At 44.8% G+C, this 21,774-nt stretch overlaps 1 protein-coding gene across 4 annotated transcripts in view; it reads right to left on the reverse strand.

Annotated features, from left to right (window-relative positions):
- LOC110528463 (receptor-type tyrosine-protein phosphatase alpha) overlaps nucleotides 1–21,774 on the reverse strand; it is a 69,977-nt gene that overhangs the window by 21,817 nt on the left and 26,386 nt on the right. For 3 of the 4 annotated variants that reach the window (XM_036984045.1, XM_036984047.1, XM_036984044.1), the window contains exons 2-5: nucleotides 2,070–2,116; nucleotides 1,701–1,791; nucleotides 1,069–1,491; nucleotides 846–866 (exon numbers count right to left, since the gene is read on the reverse strand). In XM_036984045.1, coding sequence (XP_036839940.1) covers nucleotides 846–866; nucleotides 1,069–1,491; nucleotides 1,701–1,791; nucleotides 2,070–2,090 — 556 coding nt within the window. In that variant the 5' untranslated portion in view covers nucleotides 2,091–2,116. The remainder of the gene's footprint in view (nucleotides 1–845; nucleotides 867–1,068; nucleotides 1,492–1,700; nucleotides 1,792–2,069; nucleotides 2,117–21,774) is intronic. The other variant, XM_036984046.1, reaches the window with a different exon arrangement.

Here is a 21,774-nt window from a genome sequence, read left to right on the forward strand (position 1 = left end):
AACCAGAATATAAAGAGGGGTGGGAGGCCCCAGTGCACAACTGAGCAAGAGGACAAGTACATTAGAGTGTCTTGTTTGAGAAACAGATGCCTCACAAGTCCTCAACTGGCAGCTTCACTGGCAGACTCAACGTCAACAGCGAAGAGGCGACTCCGGGATGCTGGCCTTCTAGGCAGAGTTCCTCTGTCCAGTGTCTGTGTTATTTTGCCCATCTTAATCTTTTTTTTTGGCCAGTCTGAGACATGGCTTTTTCTTTGCAATTCTGCCTAGAAGGCCAGCATCCCGGAGTCGCCTCTTCACTGTTGAAGTTGAGACTGGTGTTTTGCAGGTTGGATAAAATCAACAGTAAGTGATAGTGATCCCAGTGGGAATCGAACCCAAAACCCTGGCATTGCTAGCACTAAGCCACTCTTACCAACTGAGCCACACGGGCCACATTTGATTTCATGTGGTTCAAACTGCCATCTTGGCTATTTCAGCAAATTGTTGTTCATTTTTCATTATTCTGTGGAATTTTCAGTGTTCTCTGAGGGACAATGTACACATTGAATGGTGCTGCACCACCTTGTTAGGAAGGTAATTGAAACTGAGAAGAGGGACTATTCGGTCCATTTAATTTCAATGTCTCATACCATGGGCATAGAGGATGGACAGAAACCACAGACAGAGAGAGATACTGGAGGGCTTGAATACTGCGTGTGTTCGACAGGCCAGTTAAATTATTGGCACATCGCTACCACGACTGCTTATGACATCTGTCATGCTATCATAAATTGTCAGCGCGGTTGTATGACCGCTTGGCATGCCATTGTAATGAGACATAAAAACCTCACACACAGTCTTACCGGTGTCTTCTTCTCCACCACCTGAGGAGAATAAAACGAGAGTCATTACTATCAAACCTAAAAAAACATACAACAACCCCCCCCCGCACTTAAATTCTCGACTTTCACTCACACACTCCACTATCAATCAAATGTCAATCAAATGTAATTATAAAGCCCTTATTACATCAGCAGATGTCACAAAGTGCTGCAACCAACATACAGTTAACACACAGACACACACCTGGAACAGTAGCACCGCTAGTGGCCGATGTGGCTTCCACCGTTGGTTTTGTGTCTGTGTTGGTGGCGGTGTCTGGTGACTGAGTCTCTGGAACAGAGGTCCCATTCTCCCCACCCCCTACCTGACTGATTGTGGTTGGAGCAGGGGGTGGCTGCGGTGTGGAGTTCACCCCTGTGGGGATTTTGGGGGCTTCAGTTGGGCCAGGGGGTGGTGGAGGGGGGACGGGCGCAGGGGTGGCACCACTGGGGCCTGCAGTCAATATGACACCATCCATGGTTGTGGTAGTTGTCATTGTTTTCGCGGCAACCTTCGGGGTTGTGGTTGTTTGAGGGGGAGGAGGGGGGGCGATGGTTGTTGTCAAGGGAACATTGGGGAGGGTGGTGGCGGGAGGGTCCTTGGATTTGGCAGTGGGGACTGGACCTCCTAGGGATGAAAGGTAAGGTGTGAGAGAGAAGAAAGACAGAGAGAGAGGAGCGAGAGAGAGCGAGATATTCAGTTTATTTAGGCTATTTCTGTTGAGTCAATTTGCAGCTTCATGAGAGGTGCAGTAAACAATAGCGTTGAATATGTCAAATGGTGTCAGCGGTGGGATCCGGCTGTTCAGGTGATGATGTCATGTGGGTCCTTCTTACCTGTGGGGGTGGGAGGTGGTACCTGGGCCGAGATGGAGACCCTGAGGGCCACACTGAGCAACAGAAGCAGGACACACACACCCATACTGCCCTGGGAGAATCGGGGCACATGCCTTATTACCCTTTCACAGTGCAAACAGATGATTGGATTATTAATCCAGATGTGTTGTAGTTGTAACTGGAGGCTGATCCTGGGTGATTACTTTTACAGTATAATCCAACTAAATGTAGGTACTTACAATTTTTTTTGGGGGGGGGGGGGGGGGGGGGGGTATGGGGGGTGATATATATATTTTTACAAGTGAATATAAAACTTCTTAAATGCATTTATTATCATGATTTGAGTGGAACAAGGAGTTGACCTCTTACCTTAAGAAGCGAAGTTGGCATCAATCACTCATTCGCACAGTGTGGTCCTGGATCCAAACAGAAAGGAAGACACTGTTAGAACTGCACACTGCTCTTGATAGTATCACTGATCTTTAATAAGCTTATGTATCGGCCTCACGGCCTTCGTCAGAGCTTTTGCGAGTTTAAAAAAAATGTGCACCCTTATGTAGACCTAGCCCCGCCCACATCCGTTCCACTTATCGAAATGGGTTGGAGGCAAAGGAAAGTGCTACCAAATATAACAATATGCATTTCATAAATATTAGAATAAAGTGTGTAAATAAGACATATTAAACACACCTGTAAAACCACAATGAGGACATAGACCTACCGAGCAAGTTATCATTAATCATTGGGTACATTGCACGAAAAAACTTCAGAGTGATCTTAAATGGGGGCATAATTCATGTTCAAATTCACAACATAACGTACATAGGCATTTCATCCTTAAGACCTTTAGGAAATAATGTCTAGAGGTTGAAAATCCCAAAACATTCTCTTTTACTCAGAGTATTATTAATGTCACCTCGCCTGTCTGATATCTTAACTTTCTCTATGCCACAAAATCTAAAAGGTAGAAATGTCATGCTTCAGGTCATTCAAATGTACTGCGACTGGATAATCCCTGTCGTTTCTCCTGATTGAACTTTTCTGTTCCCATATTCTCTGTTTGAGAGAACGAGAGGTTTTACCTACACATCACAGCTCACACGGACATGATATAATGTAAATAACACGGGTGGTGGAACACGTAATAATGTAATTTATTTGGAACCGTTTTCCTGTATGTGGGTGGCAGAAATATTCACACTTCATCATATTGTTATACTGTGCGCATCCTCTGCCTTTTGAATTAGGGATGGTCAAGATCAAATATTTTTCCCAGAAAGATTGACTGATCCCAAACTTGCTAGGTGTGATTTATCCCCAAAATATCTGACCAAAACAATACTGAATGCACTACATATTCTGCGGTTAGGTTATCAAACAATGCCTGCATAATTTATTTTATCTGCTTACTTAGCAGCAGCTTTTAAATAATGTGATTTACAGTTAGTTTAACACATACAAGCTCACAGAACGGGACCGCCGAGTGCTGAAGCACGTAAAAATCGTCTGTCCTGGGTTGCAACACTCACTACCGACTTCCGAACTACCTCTGGAAGCAACATCAGCACAAGAACTGTTAGTCGGGAGCTTCATGAAATGGGTTTCCATGGCCGCGCAGCCGCACACATGCCTAAGATCACCAGTCGCAATGCTATGCGTTAGCTGGAGTGGTGTAAAGCTCGCCGCCATTAGACTCTGGAGCAGTGGAAATGGGTTCTCTGGAGTGATAAATCACGCTTCACCATCTGGAAGTCCGACGGACGAATCTGGGTTTGGCGGATGTCAGGAGAATGCTACCTGCCCGAATGCATAGTGCCAACTGAGAAGTTTGGTGGAGGAGGAATAATGGTCTGGGGCTCTTTGTCATGGTTCGGGCTAGACCCCTTAGTTCCAGTGAAGGGAAATCTTAATGCTACAGCATACAATGACATTCTAGACAATTCTGTGCTTCCAACTTTGTGGCAACAGTTTGATGAAGCCCCTTCCCTGCTTCAGCATGACAATGCCCCCGTGCACAAAGTGAGGTACATACAGAAATAGTTTGTTGGGATAGGTGTGGAAGAAGTTGACTGGCCTGCAGAGCCCTGACCTCAATCCTATGGAACACCTTTGGGATGAATAGGGACGCCGACTGCGAGCCAGTCCTAATCGCCCAACATCAGTGACCGACCTCACTAATGCTTGTGGCTGAATGGAAGCAAGTTCTCGCTGCTGTGTTCCAGCATCTAGTGGAAAGCCTTTTCCAGAAGAGTGGAGGCTGTTACAGCAGCAAAGGGGGGACCAACTCCATATTAATTTTGGAATGAGATGTTCGACGAGCAGCACATACTTATGCCATGTCGTGTATATATCGTAAATAGCCCATCAATAAATAAATACATTAAAAATATGATTTTTTTTTAGGCCATATTGCCCAAACCTACTATGACCCCCGCGGGCATCGGACCCACACCCCCATTTTTGCCAGCTCCGTGCTCCAACCAACTGAGCCATCGGACGCACATAGAAGCCCACCATTCTGTGTGCTAAATCCCCGTCACTCTCTCCCTCTTGTTCTGGATGTGTCTCGTATCCAGGTGGTGCATCGTAACATGAATAATAAACGACCACATAGTGGGACATGGTGAAGGAAACGGAATCTGGGAAAAAAGTATGTTATGTATGCATTTCAGCTTGGGCCTAGTCCTATGTGCAAGATGGGACAAAGTTAATCTACTGTTGGAAATAAATCGAGAAGTTAGGGACTGCGAGTCGGGATTGAGACAATTTTTTCAGATTTTGAATTTGGACATGGCAAAATTGCTTGTATTGTGTAATAGCTTTCTGCATTGACTGCAGTGGGGCTCACCTCAAACAACAATGAAGGGGATTCAGTTGAAATGTGTGTGTAGGGAAGGGCCTAGAGAGCGCCGGCATGGTGGGCTGACTGTCTGATGTTATCCCACCAGTCCACTGGGTGCGGTTTTACTGACTGAGCTGTGATAATCCCTGGCCTAATCCCATGGTTCTGACCCAGGAATAATCCAGCCCGTCTGGCTCTCTTTATTGCAATCTAGCCACACACACACACGCACAGGGATGACTGCAGACAGACACACAAATCCTGGTTATCAGGAATTTGCTGCTAGAACCTCCGAATTGGGTGCAAAAAACAGCTACTGTGCCACTTCTATCTAGGAGGAAAGGCTGTGATTCTTACAGTTTAGACCAGTATTTCCCAGCCCTGGTCTTCAATCAGTTGGACACTTCCAAATGGGGACCTGTTGGCCTACTCATCCAGTATCAAATGTATGATATTAAATGCCCACACTGGTAGAAATGCACTTTTTTGAGCTGAAAGACGACGGCCAGAGTTTACCCATTATGTTGCACATCAACGCAAATCAATAAGTCATCATCAGTAAGTCAAAGTATGATATTTGGGCTTGAAGTGCCAAATCCGAATGTGTGACTTCGGATGTTACCATGAGTCTTAAATGTATTTTCCTATGAGATGACGAGCACATTTATTTCAGCCTACGTTTTGTTTCAGGGTGGGTTTTATTTAAAATGGTACCAGCCACCAGCAAGGCAATGTTTATTAATCAGAAACACCTGCTGTCTTCCTATTCGTGAGTCGTCTGAGCCAAACAGCTTTTCTCTGTAGCCTACACTTGGATTTCCACTAGATAAAAACAGCCACAAAGTCAAAATTGGCTATATCATACAAATTCAACAAAAATTAGCTTGTTGGTCTTAATTAAAAGGTTAGGGTAGGGCTAAGGCTAGCTGTGTGGTTAAGGTGAAGGTGACAGTAAGGTTTAAAATATGATTTTAAGAAGAGAAAATGTATTAATAGTTGCCCTTACAAAAAATATGATCGTTTTGAAACTGCAGTAAATGTGCAGTAACTGCAGTCGACTGGTATTTTGGATGCAGTATTTGCAGCATACTGCAGTTATAGTGCACTCTGACTGCTATCTTTTTCGAATGGGTGGTTTTATGACTTTGCGGCACGCCTGGGCAGCAGGTAGCCTAGCGGTTAAGAGCGTTGGGCCAGTAACCAAAAGGTTGCTAGTTCGAATCCCTGAGACGACTAGGTGAATAATATGCCCTTAACTTCTTATGGCTGCATCCTAAAGATTGATTCCATACATCGTTTGACATGTTTCTACGGACAGTAATGCAATTTTTTGACATTTCGTCTGCAACTAGGGAACGCGCTTCATGACTTTGAATTTGTTTACCAAACGTGCTAACAAAAGTAGCTCTTTGGACAAAAATGATGGACATTATCGAATAAATCAAACATTTAATGTGGAACTGAGATTCCTGGGAGTGCATTCTGATGAAGATCATCAAAGGTAAGTGAATATTTATAATGCTATTTATGACTAATGTTGACTACCCAATATGGCGGATATCTTTTTGGCTGCTTTGTTGTCTGAAAGCGGTACTCAGATTATTGCATGTTTGCTTCCGTAAAGCTTTTTAAAAATCTGACACAGCGGTTGCATTAAGGAGAAGTGTATCTATATTTTCATGTCTAACACTTGTATTTTCCATCGCCATTTATAATGAGTATTTCTGTAAAATGATGGGGCTCTCTGCAATATCACCGGATGTTTTTGGAACTAGTGAACTATTGGAACTATTTTTTGATATAAATATGCACTTTATCGAACAAAACATATACAGTGGGACAAAAAAATATTTAGTCAGCCACCAATTGTGCAAGTTCTCCCACTTAAATAGATGAGAGGCCTGTAATTTTCATCATAGGTACACTTCAACTATGACAGACAAAATGAGAAAAAAAATCCAGAAAATCACATTGTAGGATTTTTAATGAATTTATTTGCAAATTATGGTGGAAAATAAGTATTTGGTCACCTACAAACAAGCAAGATTTCTGGCTCTCACAGACCTGTAACTTCTTCTTTAAGAGGCTCCTCTGTCTTCCACTCGTGACCTGTATTAATGGCACCTGTTTGAACTTGTTATCAGTATAAAAGACACCTGTCCACAACCTCAAACAGTCACACTCCAAACTCCACTATGGCCAAGACCAAAGAGCTGTCAAAGGACACCAGAAACAAAATTGTAGACCTGCACCAGGCTGGGAAGACTGAATCTGCAATAGGTAAGCAGCTTGGTTTGAAGAAATCAACTGTGGGAGCAATTATTAGGAAATGGAAGACATACAAGACCACTGATAATCTCCCTCGATCTGGTGCTCCATGCAAGATCTCACCCCTTGTAGTCAAAATGATCACAAGAACGGTGAGCAAAAATCCCAGAACCACACGGGGGGACCTAGTGAATGACCTGCAGAGAGCTGGGACCAAAGTAACAAAGCCTACCATCAGTAACACACTACGCCGCCAGGGACTCAAATCCTGCAGTGCCAACCGTGTTCCCCTGCTTAAGCCAGTACATGTCCAGGCCCGTCTGAAGTTTGCTAAAGAGCATTTGGATGATCCAGAAGAAGATTGGGAGAATGTCATATGGTCAGATGAAACCAAAATATAACTTTTTAGTAAAAACTCAACTTGTCGTGTTTGGAGGACAAAGAATGCTGAGTTGCATCCAAAGAACACCATATCTACTGTGAAGCATGGGGGTGGAAACATCATGCTTTGGGGCTGTTTTTCTGCAAAGGGACCAGGACAACTGATCCGTGTAAAGGAAAGAATGAATGGGGCCATGTATCGTGAGATTTTTAGTGAAAACCTCCCGGGCAACGAAGGAGTGGCTTCGTAAGAAGCATTTCAAGGTCCTGGAGTGGCCTAGCCAGTCTCCAGATCTCAACCCAAAAAGCATTTTACTGGTTGAAGTGTTTTTTGATTTGCGATGATGACACCAACATTATATTAAGCAGAGATTTCTGTTGTTTGAATTTGGCGCTCTGCACTTTCACTGGCTGTTGTCATATCAATCCCGTTAACGGGATTGCAGCCCTAAGAAATTTTAAGGAAGGCACTTAACCCTAACCGTTCCTGTAAATTGCTCTGGATAAAAATGTAAATGTTTCACTTTTGCCGTTTTCTATCCCTAAACGAGTACAGAGAATGAGGGTTCATCCCTGTGCTAAATTTAGAAGAGGTGTTTCTAAATTTAAATAGTGGCCTTGTGCATTGCGAGTGTTTCACTTGACTTTGCTCTTAAAGCAGACTAATCACTGCAGAGCTGAATCCAGGATAGAACTAAAAGGAAAACAACCAACATACCGACAAAGAGGCCTACACACTAAACACACTTAATATAGTAGATTATGCATTTCATACTAACATTTTATTGAGCAAATTTCCTTCCTTCTTAAAATGGCGTTTTGCTTCATTTAAAAGTTGCCACAATAACTTAACGAGCAGAAACAAAGCATGGAAAGCAGACACATTTTTTTTAATCGCCTTTCATCTGCTTTTCTCCCTCCCTAGTAGACCATCTCCCTAGCTGATTCAGACTCCAGGAAAGTTGTAAAACAGCAAGAGCCCAGACCATTGCTTCCTTCCCCTGCAGTCTGTCTGCCTGCTAGTCCCCTAAACCCCTTGTTCATCCAAAACCAGCCTCTGACCCTTTAACCCTTCCTGTCGAATGCCCCAGCCTCCCCTCACCTGACCCACAGAACAACCATCCTCACAACCAATGATTCAGCTATGACACCACCATCCCCATTAACATTAACGACTATAAATTAATGTTAGACCGATTGAAACAGCAGCATCCTCTTTAAATTTGGCATGGTTGCTTCAGCTGTCTTGAATGAATCAGCCTTTGCACTTGAAATCGGCTTGCAACACTGGGAGCCTAAATGACCTTTTTGGACACCATGTGATTGGGTGGAGTGTTTATGGTGGTGAGGAGAAGCCCTCCGATGTTAACCGGAGCTAGTAGCTCCGTAACTGATAGTAACTGATGCAGTTCGTGAGTGTAGTGTACAACTGTAGCCTACCAGTCTGATCTATAGGTCTGAGTGCATTAATCTATGGGGACCCAGATAGATGTGTTTTGTCCACCTAAGCAGTCCCCAAACCCTTTCTCTGAGTGTGTGTGTGTGTGTGTGTGTCCACAGAGAGGTGTGGGTGCTGTGAGAGGCATGTCCCAGTGACTTAAGTGGAGAGAGGAAATTATTAATTCAAGAGGCACTAGTCAAGTGTTTCTACTTCATAGGCCTACCTAGGCTACACTCACTCAACACAACAACAAAGTGCTCTCTTTGCTCTCTTTTATAGTCAAGTAAGAGAACAAAACACCCTTTGGAGTGATGGCTCTTATAGGCCTATTTGTAGCAGAGACCGTAGAGAAAGCTACTGAACAATCTCTGGTTGAAGTAGCAGTAGAATGTGAGGGACTCGGAATCATGCACATCCATCCATATGAGAATATTCAGCCTCATCACTCAAAGCTTATAGTAAATATAGCCTAGCACCCCCCAAAAAAATCTACGTTTGACAACACAAACATCTTCTAACCCTAGTATGCCATGATACTCTGTACTATACCGCAAACGTACAATGTTCTCCTCTTGCTCAGTTTCCTGTTGCGAAAGCTTTGTTGACAGCTATACCCGATCAAGATATTCTGCTACCCCAGAGAACACAGACGGGGTCCAGTGGCTTCCTCTCAATGCTTCATTTCGGATCGCAATCTTCCGATATCTAATGCTTAGTTCCAAACAGGCAAATCCAATTGATTAAGGCCATGTCTATAACGTTCTAGCCAGCTCATGAGAACTAAAAACGTTTTTATCAATGTTAGTCCACCTGGTTCTGCTTGGCCCAGAACGTGCATAACTTTTCCAAAAGTGCCCCATTTCTCACTTCCTATGTTTTGATATCTTGCTGCATTATCCTCCATTTTCATCACAGCAACCCCCTGAGATGAGCTGTCTCATCAAACGCCCTATTTCTAGGGAGATAAACAATTCAGGCAGAGATATGTTGTTCTTCTACTACAGGACTGACTAATAAGGTGTTCAACAGGGCTACTGTTTTATTGTTTTGACTCCGAACCACAAATCAGGGATGAACCACAAACGCGGTAATAGTAAGTATTGTGGCAAGGAAACAAAATACAAAAGAGGATTTCTCTTCTTTAGGATAACAGTCCTAATATCGTAAACAAATATCATTATGTTATCATTGAGTCACATTTATTTATTTTCCAAGCACACAATATTTTACGTACATCAGGTTAACGGACCGACGAGTTAAGTCTACATCGTGTTTTCATTATTTGCCTTGGGGGAAAATAAAAGTGATACTGGGATCATCCCGGCCCTAACATGACTGGAACGAATTGCAAAAATCGCTGAACTTGGAGACTTTTATCTCCCTCACCAACTTTAAACATCTGCTATCTGAGCAGCTAACCGATCGCTGCAGCTGTACATAGTCCATCGGTAAATAGCCCACCCAATTTACCTACCTCATCCCCATACTGTTTTTATTTATTTACTTTTCTGCTCTTTTGCACACCAGTATCTCTACCTGCACATGACCATCTGATCATTTATCACTCCAGTGTTAATCTGCTAAATTGTAATTATTCGCCTACCTCCTCATGCCTTTTGCACACAATGTATATATACTATTTAAAATTTTTAAAATAAAATAAAACATAAGTGTAGACTTAGACGACATCGGAGGAAATGTTTTATCACTAGCCTAACCTTCATGTCACTGCACTGATAGCCACACAGGGCTCTGCATGCGACCATTATACTCACGTATGCACCCAAATATTTTGCTGTGTGACCTGGGTTCTCTTTTTTTTAGTACTAGTGCACCTAGAAAAATAAATAAGGATTCTAGCTTTAATATCTCAAATATTTCTCATTGTGCTCTTAAATTTCTTTGTGTACGCCTACATTTTTCAACTTATGCACACGTGCTCCTTATAAAAAAGGTCTTCGTAAAGCCCCTTCACAATTGCGATAATGCAGCAGTTCACAAAACACATTCAGTTCGATACTGCGAAGGCCTGTTTTTCAGTATTTTTCCTCACGCTTTATTTAGTTGCCATCTGATCTCAAATGGATCAAAATAGGTGAACAATTTAAAAGAAAAGCCTTAATTTCAACGCCGGCATTTGTCGGTAAGACAGATAAGGTACAGTGCCTTGCGAAAGTATTCGGCCCCCTTGAACTTTGCGACCTTTTGCCACATTTCAGGCTTCAAACATAAAGATATAAAACTGTATTTTTTTGTGAAGAATCAACAACAAGTGGGACACAATCATGAAGTGGAACGACATTTATTGGATATTTCAAACTTTTTTAACAAATCAAAAACTGAAAAATTGGGCGTGCAAAATTATTGAGCCCCTTTACTTTCAGTGCAGCAAACTCTCTCCAGAAGTTCAGTGAGGATCTCTGAATGATCCAATGTTGACCTAAATGACTAATGATGATAAATACAATCCACCTGTGTGTAATCAAGTCTCCGTATAAATGCACCTGCACTGTGATAGTCTCAGAGGTCCGTTAAAAGCGCAGAGAGCATCATGAAGAACAAGGAACACACCAGGCAGGTCCGAGATACTGTTGTGAAGAAGTTTAAAGCCGGATTTGGATACAAAAAGATTTCCCAAGCTTTAAACATCCCAAGGAGCACTGTGCAAGCGATAATATTGAAATGGAAGGAGTATCAGACCACTGCAAATCTACCAAGACCTGGCCGTCCCTCTAAACCTTCAGCTCATACAAGGAGAAGACTGATCAGAGATGCAGCCAAGAGGCCCATGATCACTCTGGATGAACTGCAGAGATCTACAGCTGAGGTGGGAGACTCTGTCCATAGGACAACAATCAGTCGGATATTGCACAAATCTGGCCTTTATGGAAGAGTGGCAAGAAGAAAGCCATTTCTTAAAGATATCCATAAAAAGTGTTGTTTAAAGTTTGCCACAAGCCACCTGGGAGACACACCAAACATGTGGAAGAAGGTGCTCTGGTCAGATGAAATCAAAATTGAACTTTTTGGCAACAATGCAAAACGTTATGTTTGGCGTAAAAGCAACACAGCTGAACACACCATCCCCACTGTCAAACATGGTGGTGGCAGCATCATGGTTTGGGCCTGCTTTTCTTCAGCAGGGACAGGGAAGATGGTTAAAATTGATGGGAAGATGGATGGAGCCAAATACAGGACCATTCTGGAAGAAAACCTGATGGAGTCTGCAAAAGACCTGAGACTGGGACGGAGATTTGTCTTCCAACAAGACAATGATCCAAAACATAAAGCAAAATCTACAATGGAATGGTTCAAAAATAAACATATCCAGGTGTTAGAATGGCCAAGTCAAAGTCCAGACCTGAATCCAATCGAGAATCTGTGGAAAGAACTGAAAACTGCTGTTCACAAATGCTCTCCATCCAACCTCACTGAGCTCGAGCTGTTTTGCAAGGAGGAATGGGAAAGAATGTCAGTCTCTCGATGTGCAAAACTGATAGAGACATACCCCAAGCGACTTACAGCTGTAATCGCAGCAAAAGGTGGCGCTACAAAGTATTAACTTAAGGGGGCTGAATAATTTTGCACGCCCAATTTTTTAGTTTTTGATTTGTTAAAAAAGTTTTAAATATCCAATAAATGTCGTTCCACTTCATGATTGTGTCCCACTTGTTGTTGATTCTTCACAAAAAAATACAGTTTTATATCTTTATGTTTGAAGCCTGAAATGTGGCAAAAGGTCGCAAAGTTCAAGGGGGCCGAATACTTTCGCAAGGCACTGTATTTAAGTTCAGAAGGGCGCGGGCCCAAACGTCATAATGTTCATGTGCCTCCTTATAAACAGCAACAGTGGTGCATACATACACAACCTATTCAGAACAGCGAATCCGGTGCAAACGCTGCATTCTATCTGATCGCCAAGATATTCCAAAAGCATCATGCATGTTAGTCACTGGTGTTGACTGTTGCCTCATGAACAATACACTCCTGTCCAACACAAGGCTCAATCTTACAGGGATAATGTCTTCCAAACCTGAACTCAAATCGGCAAAAGTCTTGCTGGATTTAGGCTTCTTGAGATCAGGACGCTGCAGGATAACGATGCCAATGTGCATTAGGCCTAACCGTATAAGCATAGGCCCAAAAAGCACACAAGATCCTGTCCAAGTGTGACAGTGGTTCAGTTCATTATAAAAGATACATTCCTCACACACGATTACGTTTGCATGTTGTTTAGCCTATTGTAATTGTGTGTGATGGATATTTTATAATCCGTTACATTTTGGGTTTATAATTCCCTGCGCCACATAGGCCTATATAAAACAGTGGTGGCGTTAACGTTCATATTTAAAAGCATGAAGTGTGACAGAACATAGGTTAACCACTGCACTTAGTTTTCTAAGTGTTTTCTACCTGACCCCTTAGCTGTGGCTGGAGTTTTCTACCTGACCCCTTAGTTTTCTACCTGACCCCTTAGCTGTGGCTGGTGGTTTATCAACCCTCTGATCCTTTTCTTTCGCACCAACTAATACTTATTATAAAACAACAACAACACAGAGTTACACATGGCATAAATAAATGTACAGTCAATAACACAATAGAAAAAGTCTATATACGGTGTGTGCAAATGAAGTAAGATTAGGGAGGTAAGGCAATAAATAGGCTGTAGTGGCGAAATAATTACAATTTAGCATTAACACTGGAGTGATAGATGTGCAGAAGATGAATGTGCAAGTAGAGATACTGGGGTTCAGAGGAAAGACAATTAAAAAAATAAAAAATAACATGAGGATGAGGTAGTTGGATGGGCAATTTACAGATGGGCAATGTACAGGTGCAATGATCTGTAAGCTGCTCTTATAGCTGATGCTTAAAGTTAGTGAGGGAGATATGATTCTCCAGCTTCAGTGATTTTTTGCAATTCGTTCCAGTTACTAGCAGCAGAGAACTGGAAGGAAAGGCGGCCTAAGGAGGAATTGGCTTTGGGGGTGACCAGTGAAATATACCTGCTGGAGCGCGTGCTACAAGTGGGTGCTGCTATGGTGACCAGTGAGCTGAGATAAGGTGGGGATTTACCAAGCAAAGACTTATAGATGACCTCGAGCCAGTGGGTTTGGCGACGAATACGAAGCGAGGGCCAGCCAACGAGAGCATACAGGTCACAGTGGTGAGTGGTATATGGGGCTTTGGTGACGAAATGAATGACACTGTGATTGACTGTACATTTGCAGTCTATAACACAATAGAAAAATCTATGTACAGCATGTGCAAATGTAGAAGAGTAGGGAGGTAAGGCAATAAATAGGCCATAGAGGCAAAATAATTACAATTTAGCATTAACACTGGAGTGATAGATGTGCAGATGATGTGCAAGTAGAGATACTGGGGTGCAAAAGAGCAATAGGATAAATAACAATAATGGGATGAGGTAGTTGGGTGTGCCATTTACAGATTCACTGTACCTGTACACAGCTGCTCTGACAGCTGATGCTCAAAGTTTGAGAGGGAGATATAAGTCTCCGGCTTCAGTGATTTTTGCAATTCATTCCAGTCATTGGTAGCAGAGAACTGGAAGGAAAGGCGGTCAAAGGAAGTGTTGGCACAGCAGGACTAAAATTGGCCTTTACATACCTACTTTGCAGTTCTTAACAATACGAGAGCTTGGAACTAAAACTTGGTTCTATCTGCAAAAAGATGATTGGCTTCAAAGTTCAGAACCCTCATTGGTTTGAATGGTGTCAGCGATTTTGATATTGTATTCTTTTGAACTTAACAACATGAATTGGGATATTTAGAGTACTATATAGGCTAGGTAGAGAACATTGAACAAGGCTATGTCAATAACTCAATTTTTACAAAAATGCAGAATCAGATAGAACCTTATAGTCCCAAGCTCTCGATTAACATGCTTCATAAACAACAGGTGTAGACTAACTGTGAATTGCTTCCTTTTGGGCCCTTCCCAACAATGTAAAAAATATGAGGAATAAATACACAATGAGTAACGATAACTTGGCTAAATACACAGGGTATCAGTACCGATTCGATGTGCAGGAGTACGAGGTAATTGAGGTTGATCTGTACATATAAGTAGGGATACAGTGACTAGGCAACGGGATAGATGATAACAGCAGCGTATGTGATGAGTCAAAAGAGTTAGTGCAAAAAGGGTCAATGCAGATAGTTGACAAATAGCTACCTGGACTAACGTATAGCTTGGGGGTAGAACATGTTCAGGGTCCTGTTGTTCTAGACCTGGTGCATTGGTACCGCTTGCCGTGCGGTAGCAGAGAGAACAGTCTATGACTTGGATGGCTGGAGTCTGACAATTTTCTGACACCGCCTGGTATAGAGGTACTGGATGGCAGGGAGCTCGGCCCCAGTGATGTACTGGGCCGTACGCACTACCCTCTGTAAAGACACTTGTCAGCTGGTCAGCGCATGCTCAGAGTACGCGTTCCGGTAATCAGCCTGGCCCTTTCTCCCGCGTTGTATATGGTCACTCTCCATGGTTCTGAAACAATCTTCAGTGCGCCGTAAATTGTCGACTTTACCTACGTTGCTATGTGCATAATAGCAAAGTTAACCAGCATACTGATTCCGTGAGCACCAAGCCTCATGCAACAGGAAAATGTTGGATAAAGCAATTTCACAGAGTCAGCTGTTTTTAATATTTGCAATGCTTTAATAAACGCTAGAACAGACTGGTATCATTTAGAATTTCTTTAGTGTAGTTTACACTGTTCCAAACATGCCGAAAAATGGTAATTGAACAAATTTTCCACACATAATATGCACGCAGGTCTCGCTCCTATACTCTCCTTTTTTCTTGATCACCTTCTTATTGTTATTACAATTATTATTATGATCATTATAAAAAGTAATGTCATTTTCATTATCAGGCTTTGTATAGTATCCTTCTATAACCACCATTGAGCTGTAGGCCTAAGAGCGTATCCTATTTAGTCTTAATACCATAACTTACATTAGCCTGTATTGTTAAGGTGCGTGAATGAGGACCCAAAAGCGAATTAACGTAAACAGAGCTTCTTTAATAACAAAACAAACGTAGGCTCAGATGGACCGGCAGATTCCGACAGGACAGGACAAGGTTGCAGCAAACATGACGATAGTCTGGTTCAGGCATGAAACACAAACAAGAATCCGACAAAGACAGAAACAAAACAGAGAGAGATATAGAGGACTAATCAGAGGGAAAAAGGGAACAGGTGGGAAAAGGGGTGACGAGGTAGTTAGGAGGAGACAAGGAACAGCTGGGGGAAAGAGGGGGAGAAAAGGTAACCTAATAACGACCAGCAGAGGGAGACAGGGTGAAGGGAAAGGACAGAAACAAGACACAACATGACAATACATGACAGTACCCCCCCACTCACCGAGCGCCTCCTGGCGCACTCGAGGAGGAAACCTGGCGGCAACGGAGGAAATCATCGATCAGCGCACGGTCCAGCACGTCCCGAGAGGGAACCCAACTCCTCTCCTCAGGACCGTACCCCTCCCAATCTACTAGGTACTGATGACCACGGCCCCGAGGACGCATGTCCAAAATCCTACGGACCCTGTAGATGGGTGCGCCCTCGACAAGGATGGGGGGGGGGGGGGGAAGACGAGCGGGGGCGCGAAGAACGGGCTTGACACAGGAGACATGGAAGACCGGGTGGACGCGACGAAGATATCGCGGAAGAAGAAGTCGAACTGCGACAGGATTAATGATCCGAGAAATACGGAACGGACCAATGAACCGCGGGGTCAACTTGCGAGAAGCGGTCTTAAGGGGAAGGTTCTGAGTGGAGAGCCAAACTCTCTGACCGCGACAATATCTAGGACTCTTAGTTCTACGCTTATTAGCAGCCCTCACAGTCTGCGCCCTATAACGGCAAAGTGCAGACCTGACCCTCTTCCAGGTGCGCTCGCAACGTTGGACAAAAGCCTGAGCGGAGGGGACGCTGGACTCGGCGAACTGAGATGAGAACAGCGGAGGCTGGTACCCGAGGCTACTCTGAAAAGGAGATGAAGGAAGCGAGTTGTGGGCGTATTCTGCCCAGGGGAGCTGTTCTGACCAAGACGCAGGGTTGCGAAAAGAAAGACTGCGTAAGATGCGACCAATAGTCTGATTGGCCCGTTCTGCTTGACCGTTAGACTGGGGGTGAAAGCCGGAAGAGAGACTGACGGAAGCCCCAATCAAACGGCAAAACTCCCTCCAAAATTGAGACGTGAATTGCGGACCTCTGTCCGAAACGACGTCTGACGGAAGGCCATGAATTCTGAAAACATTCTCGATGATGATTTGTGCCGTCTCTTTAGCAGAAGGAAGCTTAGCAAGGGGAATAAAATGAGCCGCCTTAGAGAACCTGTCGACAACCGTAAGAATAACAGTCTTCCCCGCTGACGAAGGCAGTCCGGTGACAAAATCTAAGGCGATGTGAGACCACGGTCGAGAGGGAATGGGAAGCGGCCTGAGACGGCCGGCAGGAGGGGAGTTACCGGACTTAGTCTGCGCGCAGACCGAACAAGCAGCCACGAAGCGACGCGTGTCATGCTCCCGGGTGGGCCACCAAAAACGCTGGCGAATGGAAGCAAGCGTACCCCGAACGCCAGGGTGGCCGGCTAACTTGGCAGAGTGAGCCCACTGAAGAACGGCCAGACGAGTAGGAACGGGAACGAAAAGAAGGTTCCTAGGACAAGCGCGCGGCGACGGAGTTTGAGTGAGTGCTTGCTTTACCTGCCTCTCAATTCCCCAGACAGTCAACCCGACAACACGCCCCTCAGGGAGAATCCCCTCGGGGTCAGTGGAGGCTACTGAAGAACTGAAGAGACGAGATAAAGCATCAGGCTTGGTGTTCTTAGAGCCCGGACGATAAGAAATCACGAACTCGAAACGAGCGAAAAACAGCGCCCAGCGCGCCTGACGCGCATTAAGTCGTTTGGCAGAACGGATGTACTCAAGGTTCCTATGGTCAGTCCAAACGACAAAAGGAACGGTCGCCCCCTCCAACCACTGTCGCCATTCGCCTAGGGCTAAGCGGATGGCGAGCAGTTCGCGGTTTCCCACATCATAGTTACGTTCCGACGGCGACAGGCGATGAGAAAAATACGCGCAAGGGTGGACCTTGTCGTCAGAGAGGGAGCGCTGAGAAAGAATGGCTCCCACGCCCACCTCTGACGCGTCAACCTCGACAACGAACTGTCTAGTGACGTCAGGTGTAACAAGGATAGGTGCGGATGTAAAACGATTCTTGAGGAGATCAAAAGCTCCCTGGGCGGAAACGGACCACTTAAAGCACGTCTTGACAGAAGTAAGGGCTGTGAGAGGAGCTGCCACCTGACCGAAATTACGGATGAAACGACGATAGAAGTTCGCGAAGCCGAGAAAGCGCTGCAGCTCGACGCGTGACTTAGGGACGGGCCAATCAATGACAGCTTGGACCTTAGCGGGATCCATCTTAATGCCTTCAGCGGAAATAACAGAACCGAGAAATGTGACGGAGGAGGCATGAAAAGAGCACTTCTCAGCCTTCACAAAAAGACAATTCTCTAAAAGGCGCTGGAGGACACGTCGAACGTGCTGAACATGAATCTGGAGTGATGGTGAAAAAATCAGGATATCGTCAAGGTAAACGAAAACAAAGATGTTCAGCATGTCTCTCAGGACATCATTGACTAATGCCTGAAAGACAGCTGGAGCGTTAGCGAGGCCGAAAGGAAGAACCCGGTATTCAAAGTGCCCTAACGGAGTGTTAAACGCCGTCTTCCACTCGTCCCCCTCCCTGATGCGCACGAGATGGTAAGCGTTACGAAGGTCCAACTTAGTGAAAAACCTGGCTCCCTGCAGGATCTCGAAGGCTGAAGACATAAGAGGAAGCGGATAACGATTCTTCACTGTTATGTCATTCAGCCCTCGATAATCTATGCAGGGGCGCAGGGACCCGTCCTTCTTCTTAACAAAAAAAAACCCCGCTCCGGCGGGAGAGGAGGAGGGGACTATGGTACCGGCGGCAAGAGCTACAGACAAATAATCTTCGAGAGCCTTACGTTCGGGAGCCGACAGAGAGTATAGTCTACCCCGGGGGGGAGTGGTTCCCGGAAGGAGATCAATACTACAATCATACGACCGGTGTGGAGGAAGATAGGTGGCCCTGGACCGACTGAACACCGTGCGCAGATCGTGATATTCCTCCGGCACCCCTGTCAAATCACCAGGCTCCTCCTGTGAAGAAGAGACAGAGGAAACAGGAGGGATAGCAGACATTAAACATTTCACATGACAAGAGACGTTCCAGGAGAGGATAGAATTACTAGACCAATTAATGGAAGGATTATGACAAACTAGCCAGGGATGGCCCAAAACAACAGGTGTAAAAGGTGAACGAAAAATTAAAAAAGAAATGGTTTCGCTATGATTACCAGAAACAGTGAGGGTTAAAGGTAGCGTCTCACGCTGAATCCTGGGGAGAGGACTACCATCCAGGGCGAACAAGGCCGTGGACTCCCTTAACTGTCTGAGAGGAATGTCATGTTCCGGAGCCCAGGTCTCGTCCATAAAACAGCCCTCCGCCCCAGAGTCTATTAAGGCACTGCAGGAAGCTGACGAACCGGTCCAGCGTAGATGGACCGACAAGGTAGTGCAGGATCTTGAAGGAGAGACAGGAGTAGTAGCGCTCACCAGTAGCCCTCCGCTTACTGATGAGCTCTGGCTTTTACTGGACATGAAGTGACAAAATGACCAGCAGAACCGCAATAGAGACAGAGGCGGTTGGTGATTCTCCGTTCCCTCTCCTTAGTCGAGATGCGGATACCTCCCAGCTGCATAGGCTCAGCACCCGAGCCGGCAGAGGAAGATGGTAGTGATGCGGAGAGGGGGGCAACGGAGAACGCGAGCTCCTTTCCACAAGCTCGGTGACGAAGATCAACCCGTCGCTCAATGCGAATAGCGAGTTCAATCAAGGAATCCACGCTGGAAGGAACCTCCCGGGAGAGAATCTCATCCTTTACCTCTGCGCGGAGACCCTCCAGAAAACGAGCGAGCAAAGCCGGCTCGTTCCAGCCACTGGAGGCAGCAAGAGTGCGAAACTCAATAGAGTAGTCTGTTATGGATCGATTACCTTGACATAGGGAAGACAGGGCCCTGGAAGCCTCCTCCCCAAAAACAGATCGATCAAAAACCTGTATCATCTCCTCCTTAAAGTCCTGATACTGGTTAGTACACTCAGCCCTTGCCTCCCAGATTGCCGTGCCCCACTCACGAGCCCGTCCAGTAAGGAGAGATATGACGTAGGCGACACGAGCAGTGCTCCTGGAGTAAGTGTTGGGCTGGAGAGAAAACACAATATCACACTGGGTGAGGAACGAGCGGCATTCAGTGGGCTCCCCAGAGTAACACGGCGGGTTATTGATTCTGGGCTCCGGAGATTCGAAAGCCCTGGAAGTGGCCGGTGGATCGAGGCGGAGATGGTGAACCTGTTCTGTGAGGTTGGAGACTTGGGTGGCCAGGGTCTCAACGGCATGTCGAGCAGCAGATAATTCCTGCTCGTGTCTGCCTAGCATCGCTCCCTGGATCTCGACGGCTGAGTGGAGAGGATCCGAAGTCGCTGGGTCCATTCTTGGTCGGATTCTTCTGTTAAGGTGCGTGAATGAGGACCCAAAAGCGAATTAACGTAAACAGAGCTTCTTTAATAACAAAACAAACGTAGGCTCAGATGGACCGGCAGATTCCGACAGGACAGGACAAGGTTGCAGCAAACATGACGATAGTCTGGTTCAGGCATGAAACACAAACAAGAATCCGACAAAGACAGAAACAAAACAGAGAGAGATATAGAGGACTAATCAGAGGGAAAAAGGGAACAGGTGGGAAAAGGGGTGACGAGGTAGTTAGGAGGAGACAAGGAACAGCTGGGGGAAAGAGGGGGAGAAAAGGTAACCTAATAACGACCAGCAGAGGGAGACAGGGTGAAGGGAAAGGACAGAAACAAGACACAACATGACAATACATGACATGTATATTGAAATATAGAGCTAAGTTGCATCATTCCTTCATGCCATTACACGAGACATGCATGCTCTGAAATGCAAACAAGCATTTTAGTTTTAAAATTAAATAACAAAAGGGAGCTTTGAATAGTTATGCCCAAAAAATAAATAAACCACTATTCACGAATGCATGCAACTGTTTAAGTCTTATACACACACACAACCAGTCAAAAGTTTGGACACCTACTCATTCAAGGCTTTTCCTTTATTTTTTACCATTTGTATAAAGAAATATATAAAATATTTGTACAATAATAGTGAAGACATGTAGTAACCAAATTTGTTAAACAAATCAAAATATATTTTAGATTTGAGATTCTTCAAAGTAGCCACCCTTTGCCTTGATGACAGCTTTGCATACTCTTGGCATTCTCTCAACCAGCTTCATGAGGTAGTCACCTGGAATGCTTTCCCAACCATCTTGAAGGAATTGCCAGATATGCTGAGCACTTGTTGGCTGCTTTTCCTTCACTCTGCGGTCCAACTCATCCCAATTGGGTTGAGGTCGGGTGATTGTGGAGGCCTGGTCATCTGATGCAGCACTCCATTACTCTCCTTCTTGGTCAAATAGCCCTTACACAGCCTGGAGGTGTGTTTTGGGTCATTGTCCTGTTGAAAAACAAATAATAGTCAGACTAAGCGCAAACCAGATGGGATGGCATATCACTGCAGAATGCTGTGGTAGCCATACTGGTTAAGTGTGCCTTGAATTAAAAATAAAAATCACAGACCATCACACCTCCTCCATGCTTCACATGGGAACTACACATGCAGGGATCAGCCGTTGACCTACTCGGCGGTTGGAACCAATAATCTCACATTTGAACTCATCAGACCAAAGGACAGATTTCACTGGTCTAATGTCCATTGCTCGTGTTTCTTGGCCAAAGCAAGTCTCTTCTTCTTATTGGTGTCATTTAGTAGTGGTTTCTTTGCAGCAATTCGACCATGAAGGCCTGATTCACGCAGTTTGCTGATGTTGAGATGTGTCTGTTACTTGAACTCCGAAGCATTTATTTGGGCTGCAATTTCTGAGGCTGGTAACTCTAATGAACTTATCCTCTGCAGCAGAGGTAACTCTGGGTCTTACTTTC

This window comes from Oncorhynchus mykiss, chromosome 7 (genome assembly GCF_013265735.2).
Source record: "Oncorhynchus mykiss isolate Arlee chromosome 7, USDA_OmykA_1.1, whole genome shotgun sequence".
NCBI lineage: Eukaryota > Metazoa > Chordata > Actinopteri > Salmoniformes > Salmonidae > Oncorhynchus > Oncorhynchus mykiss.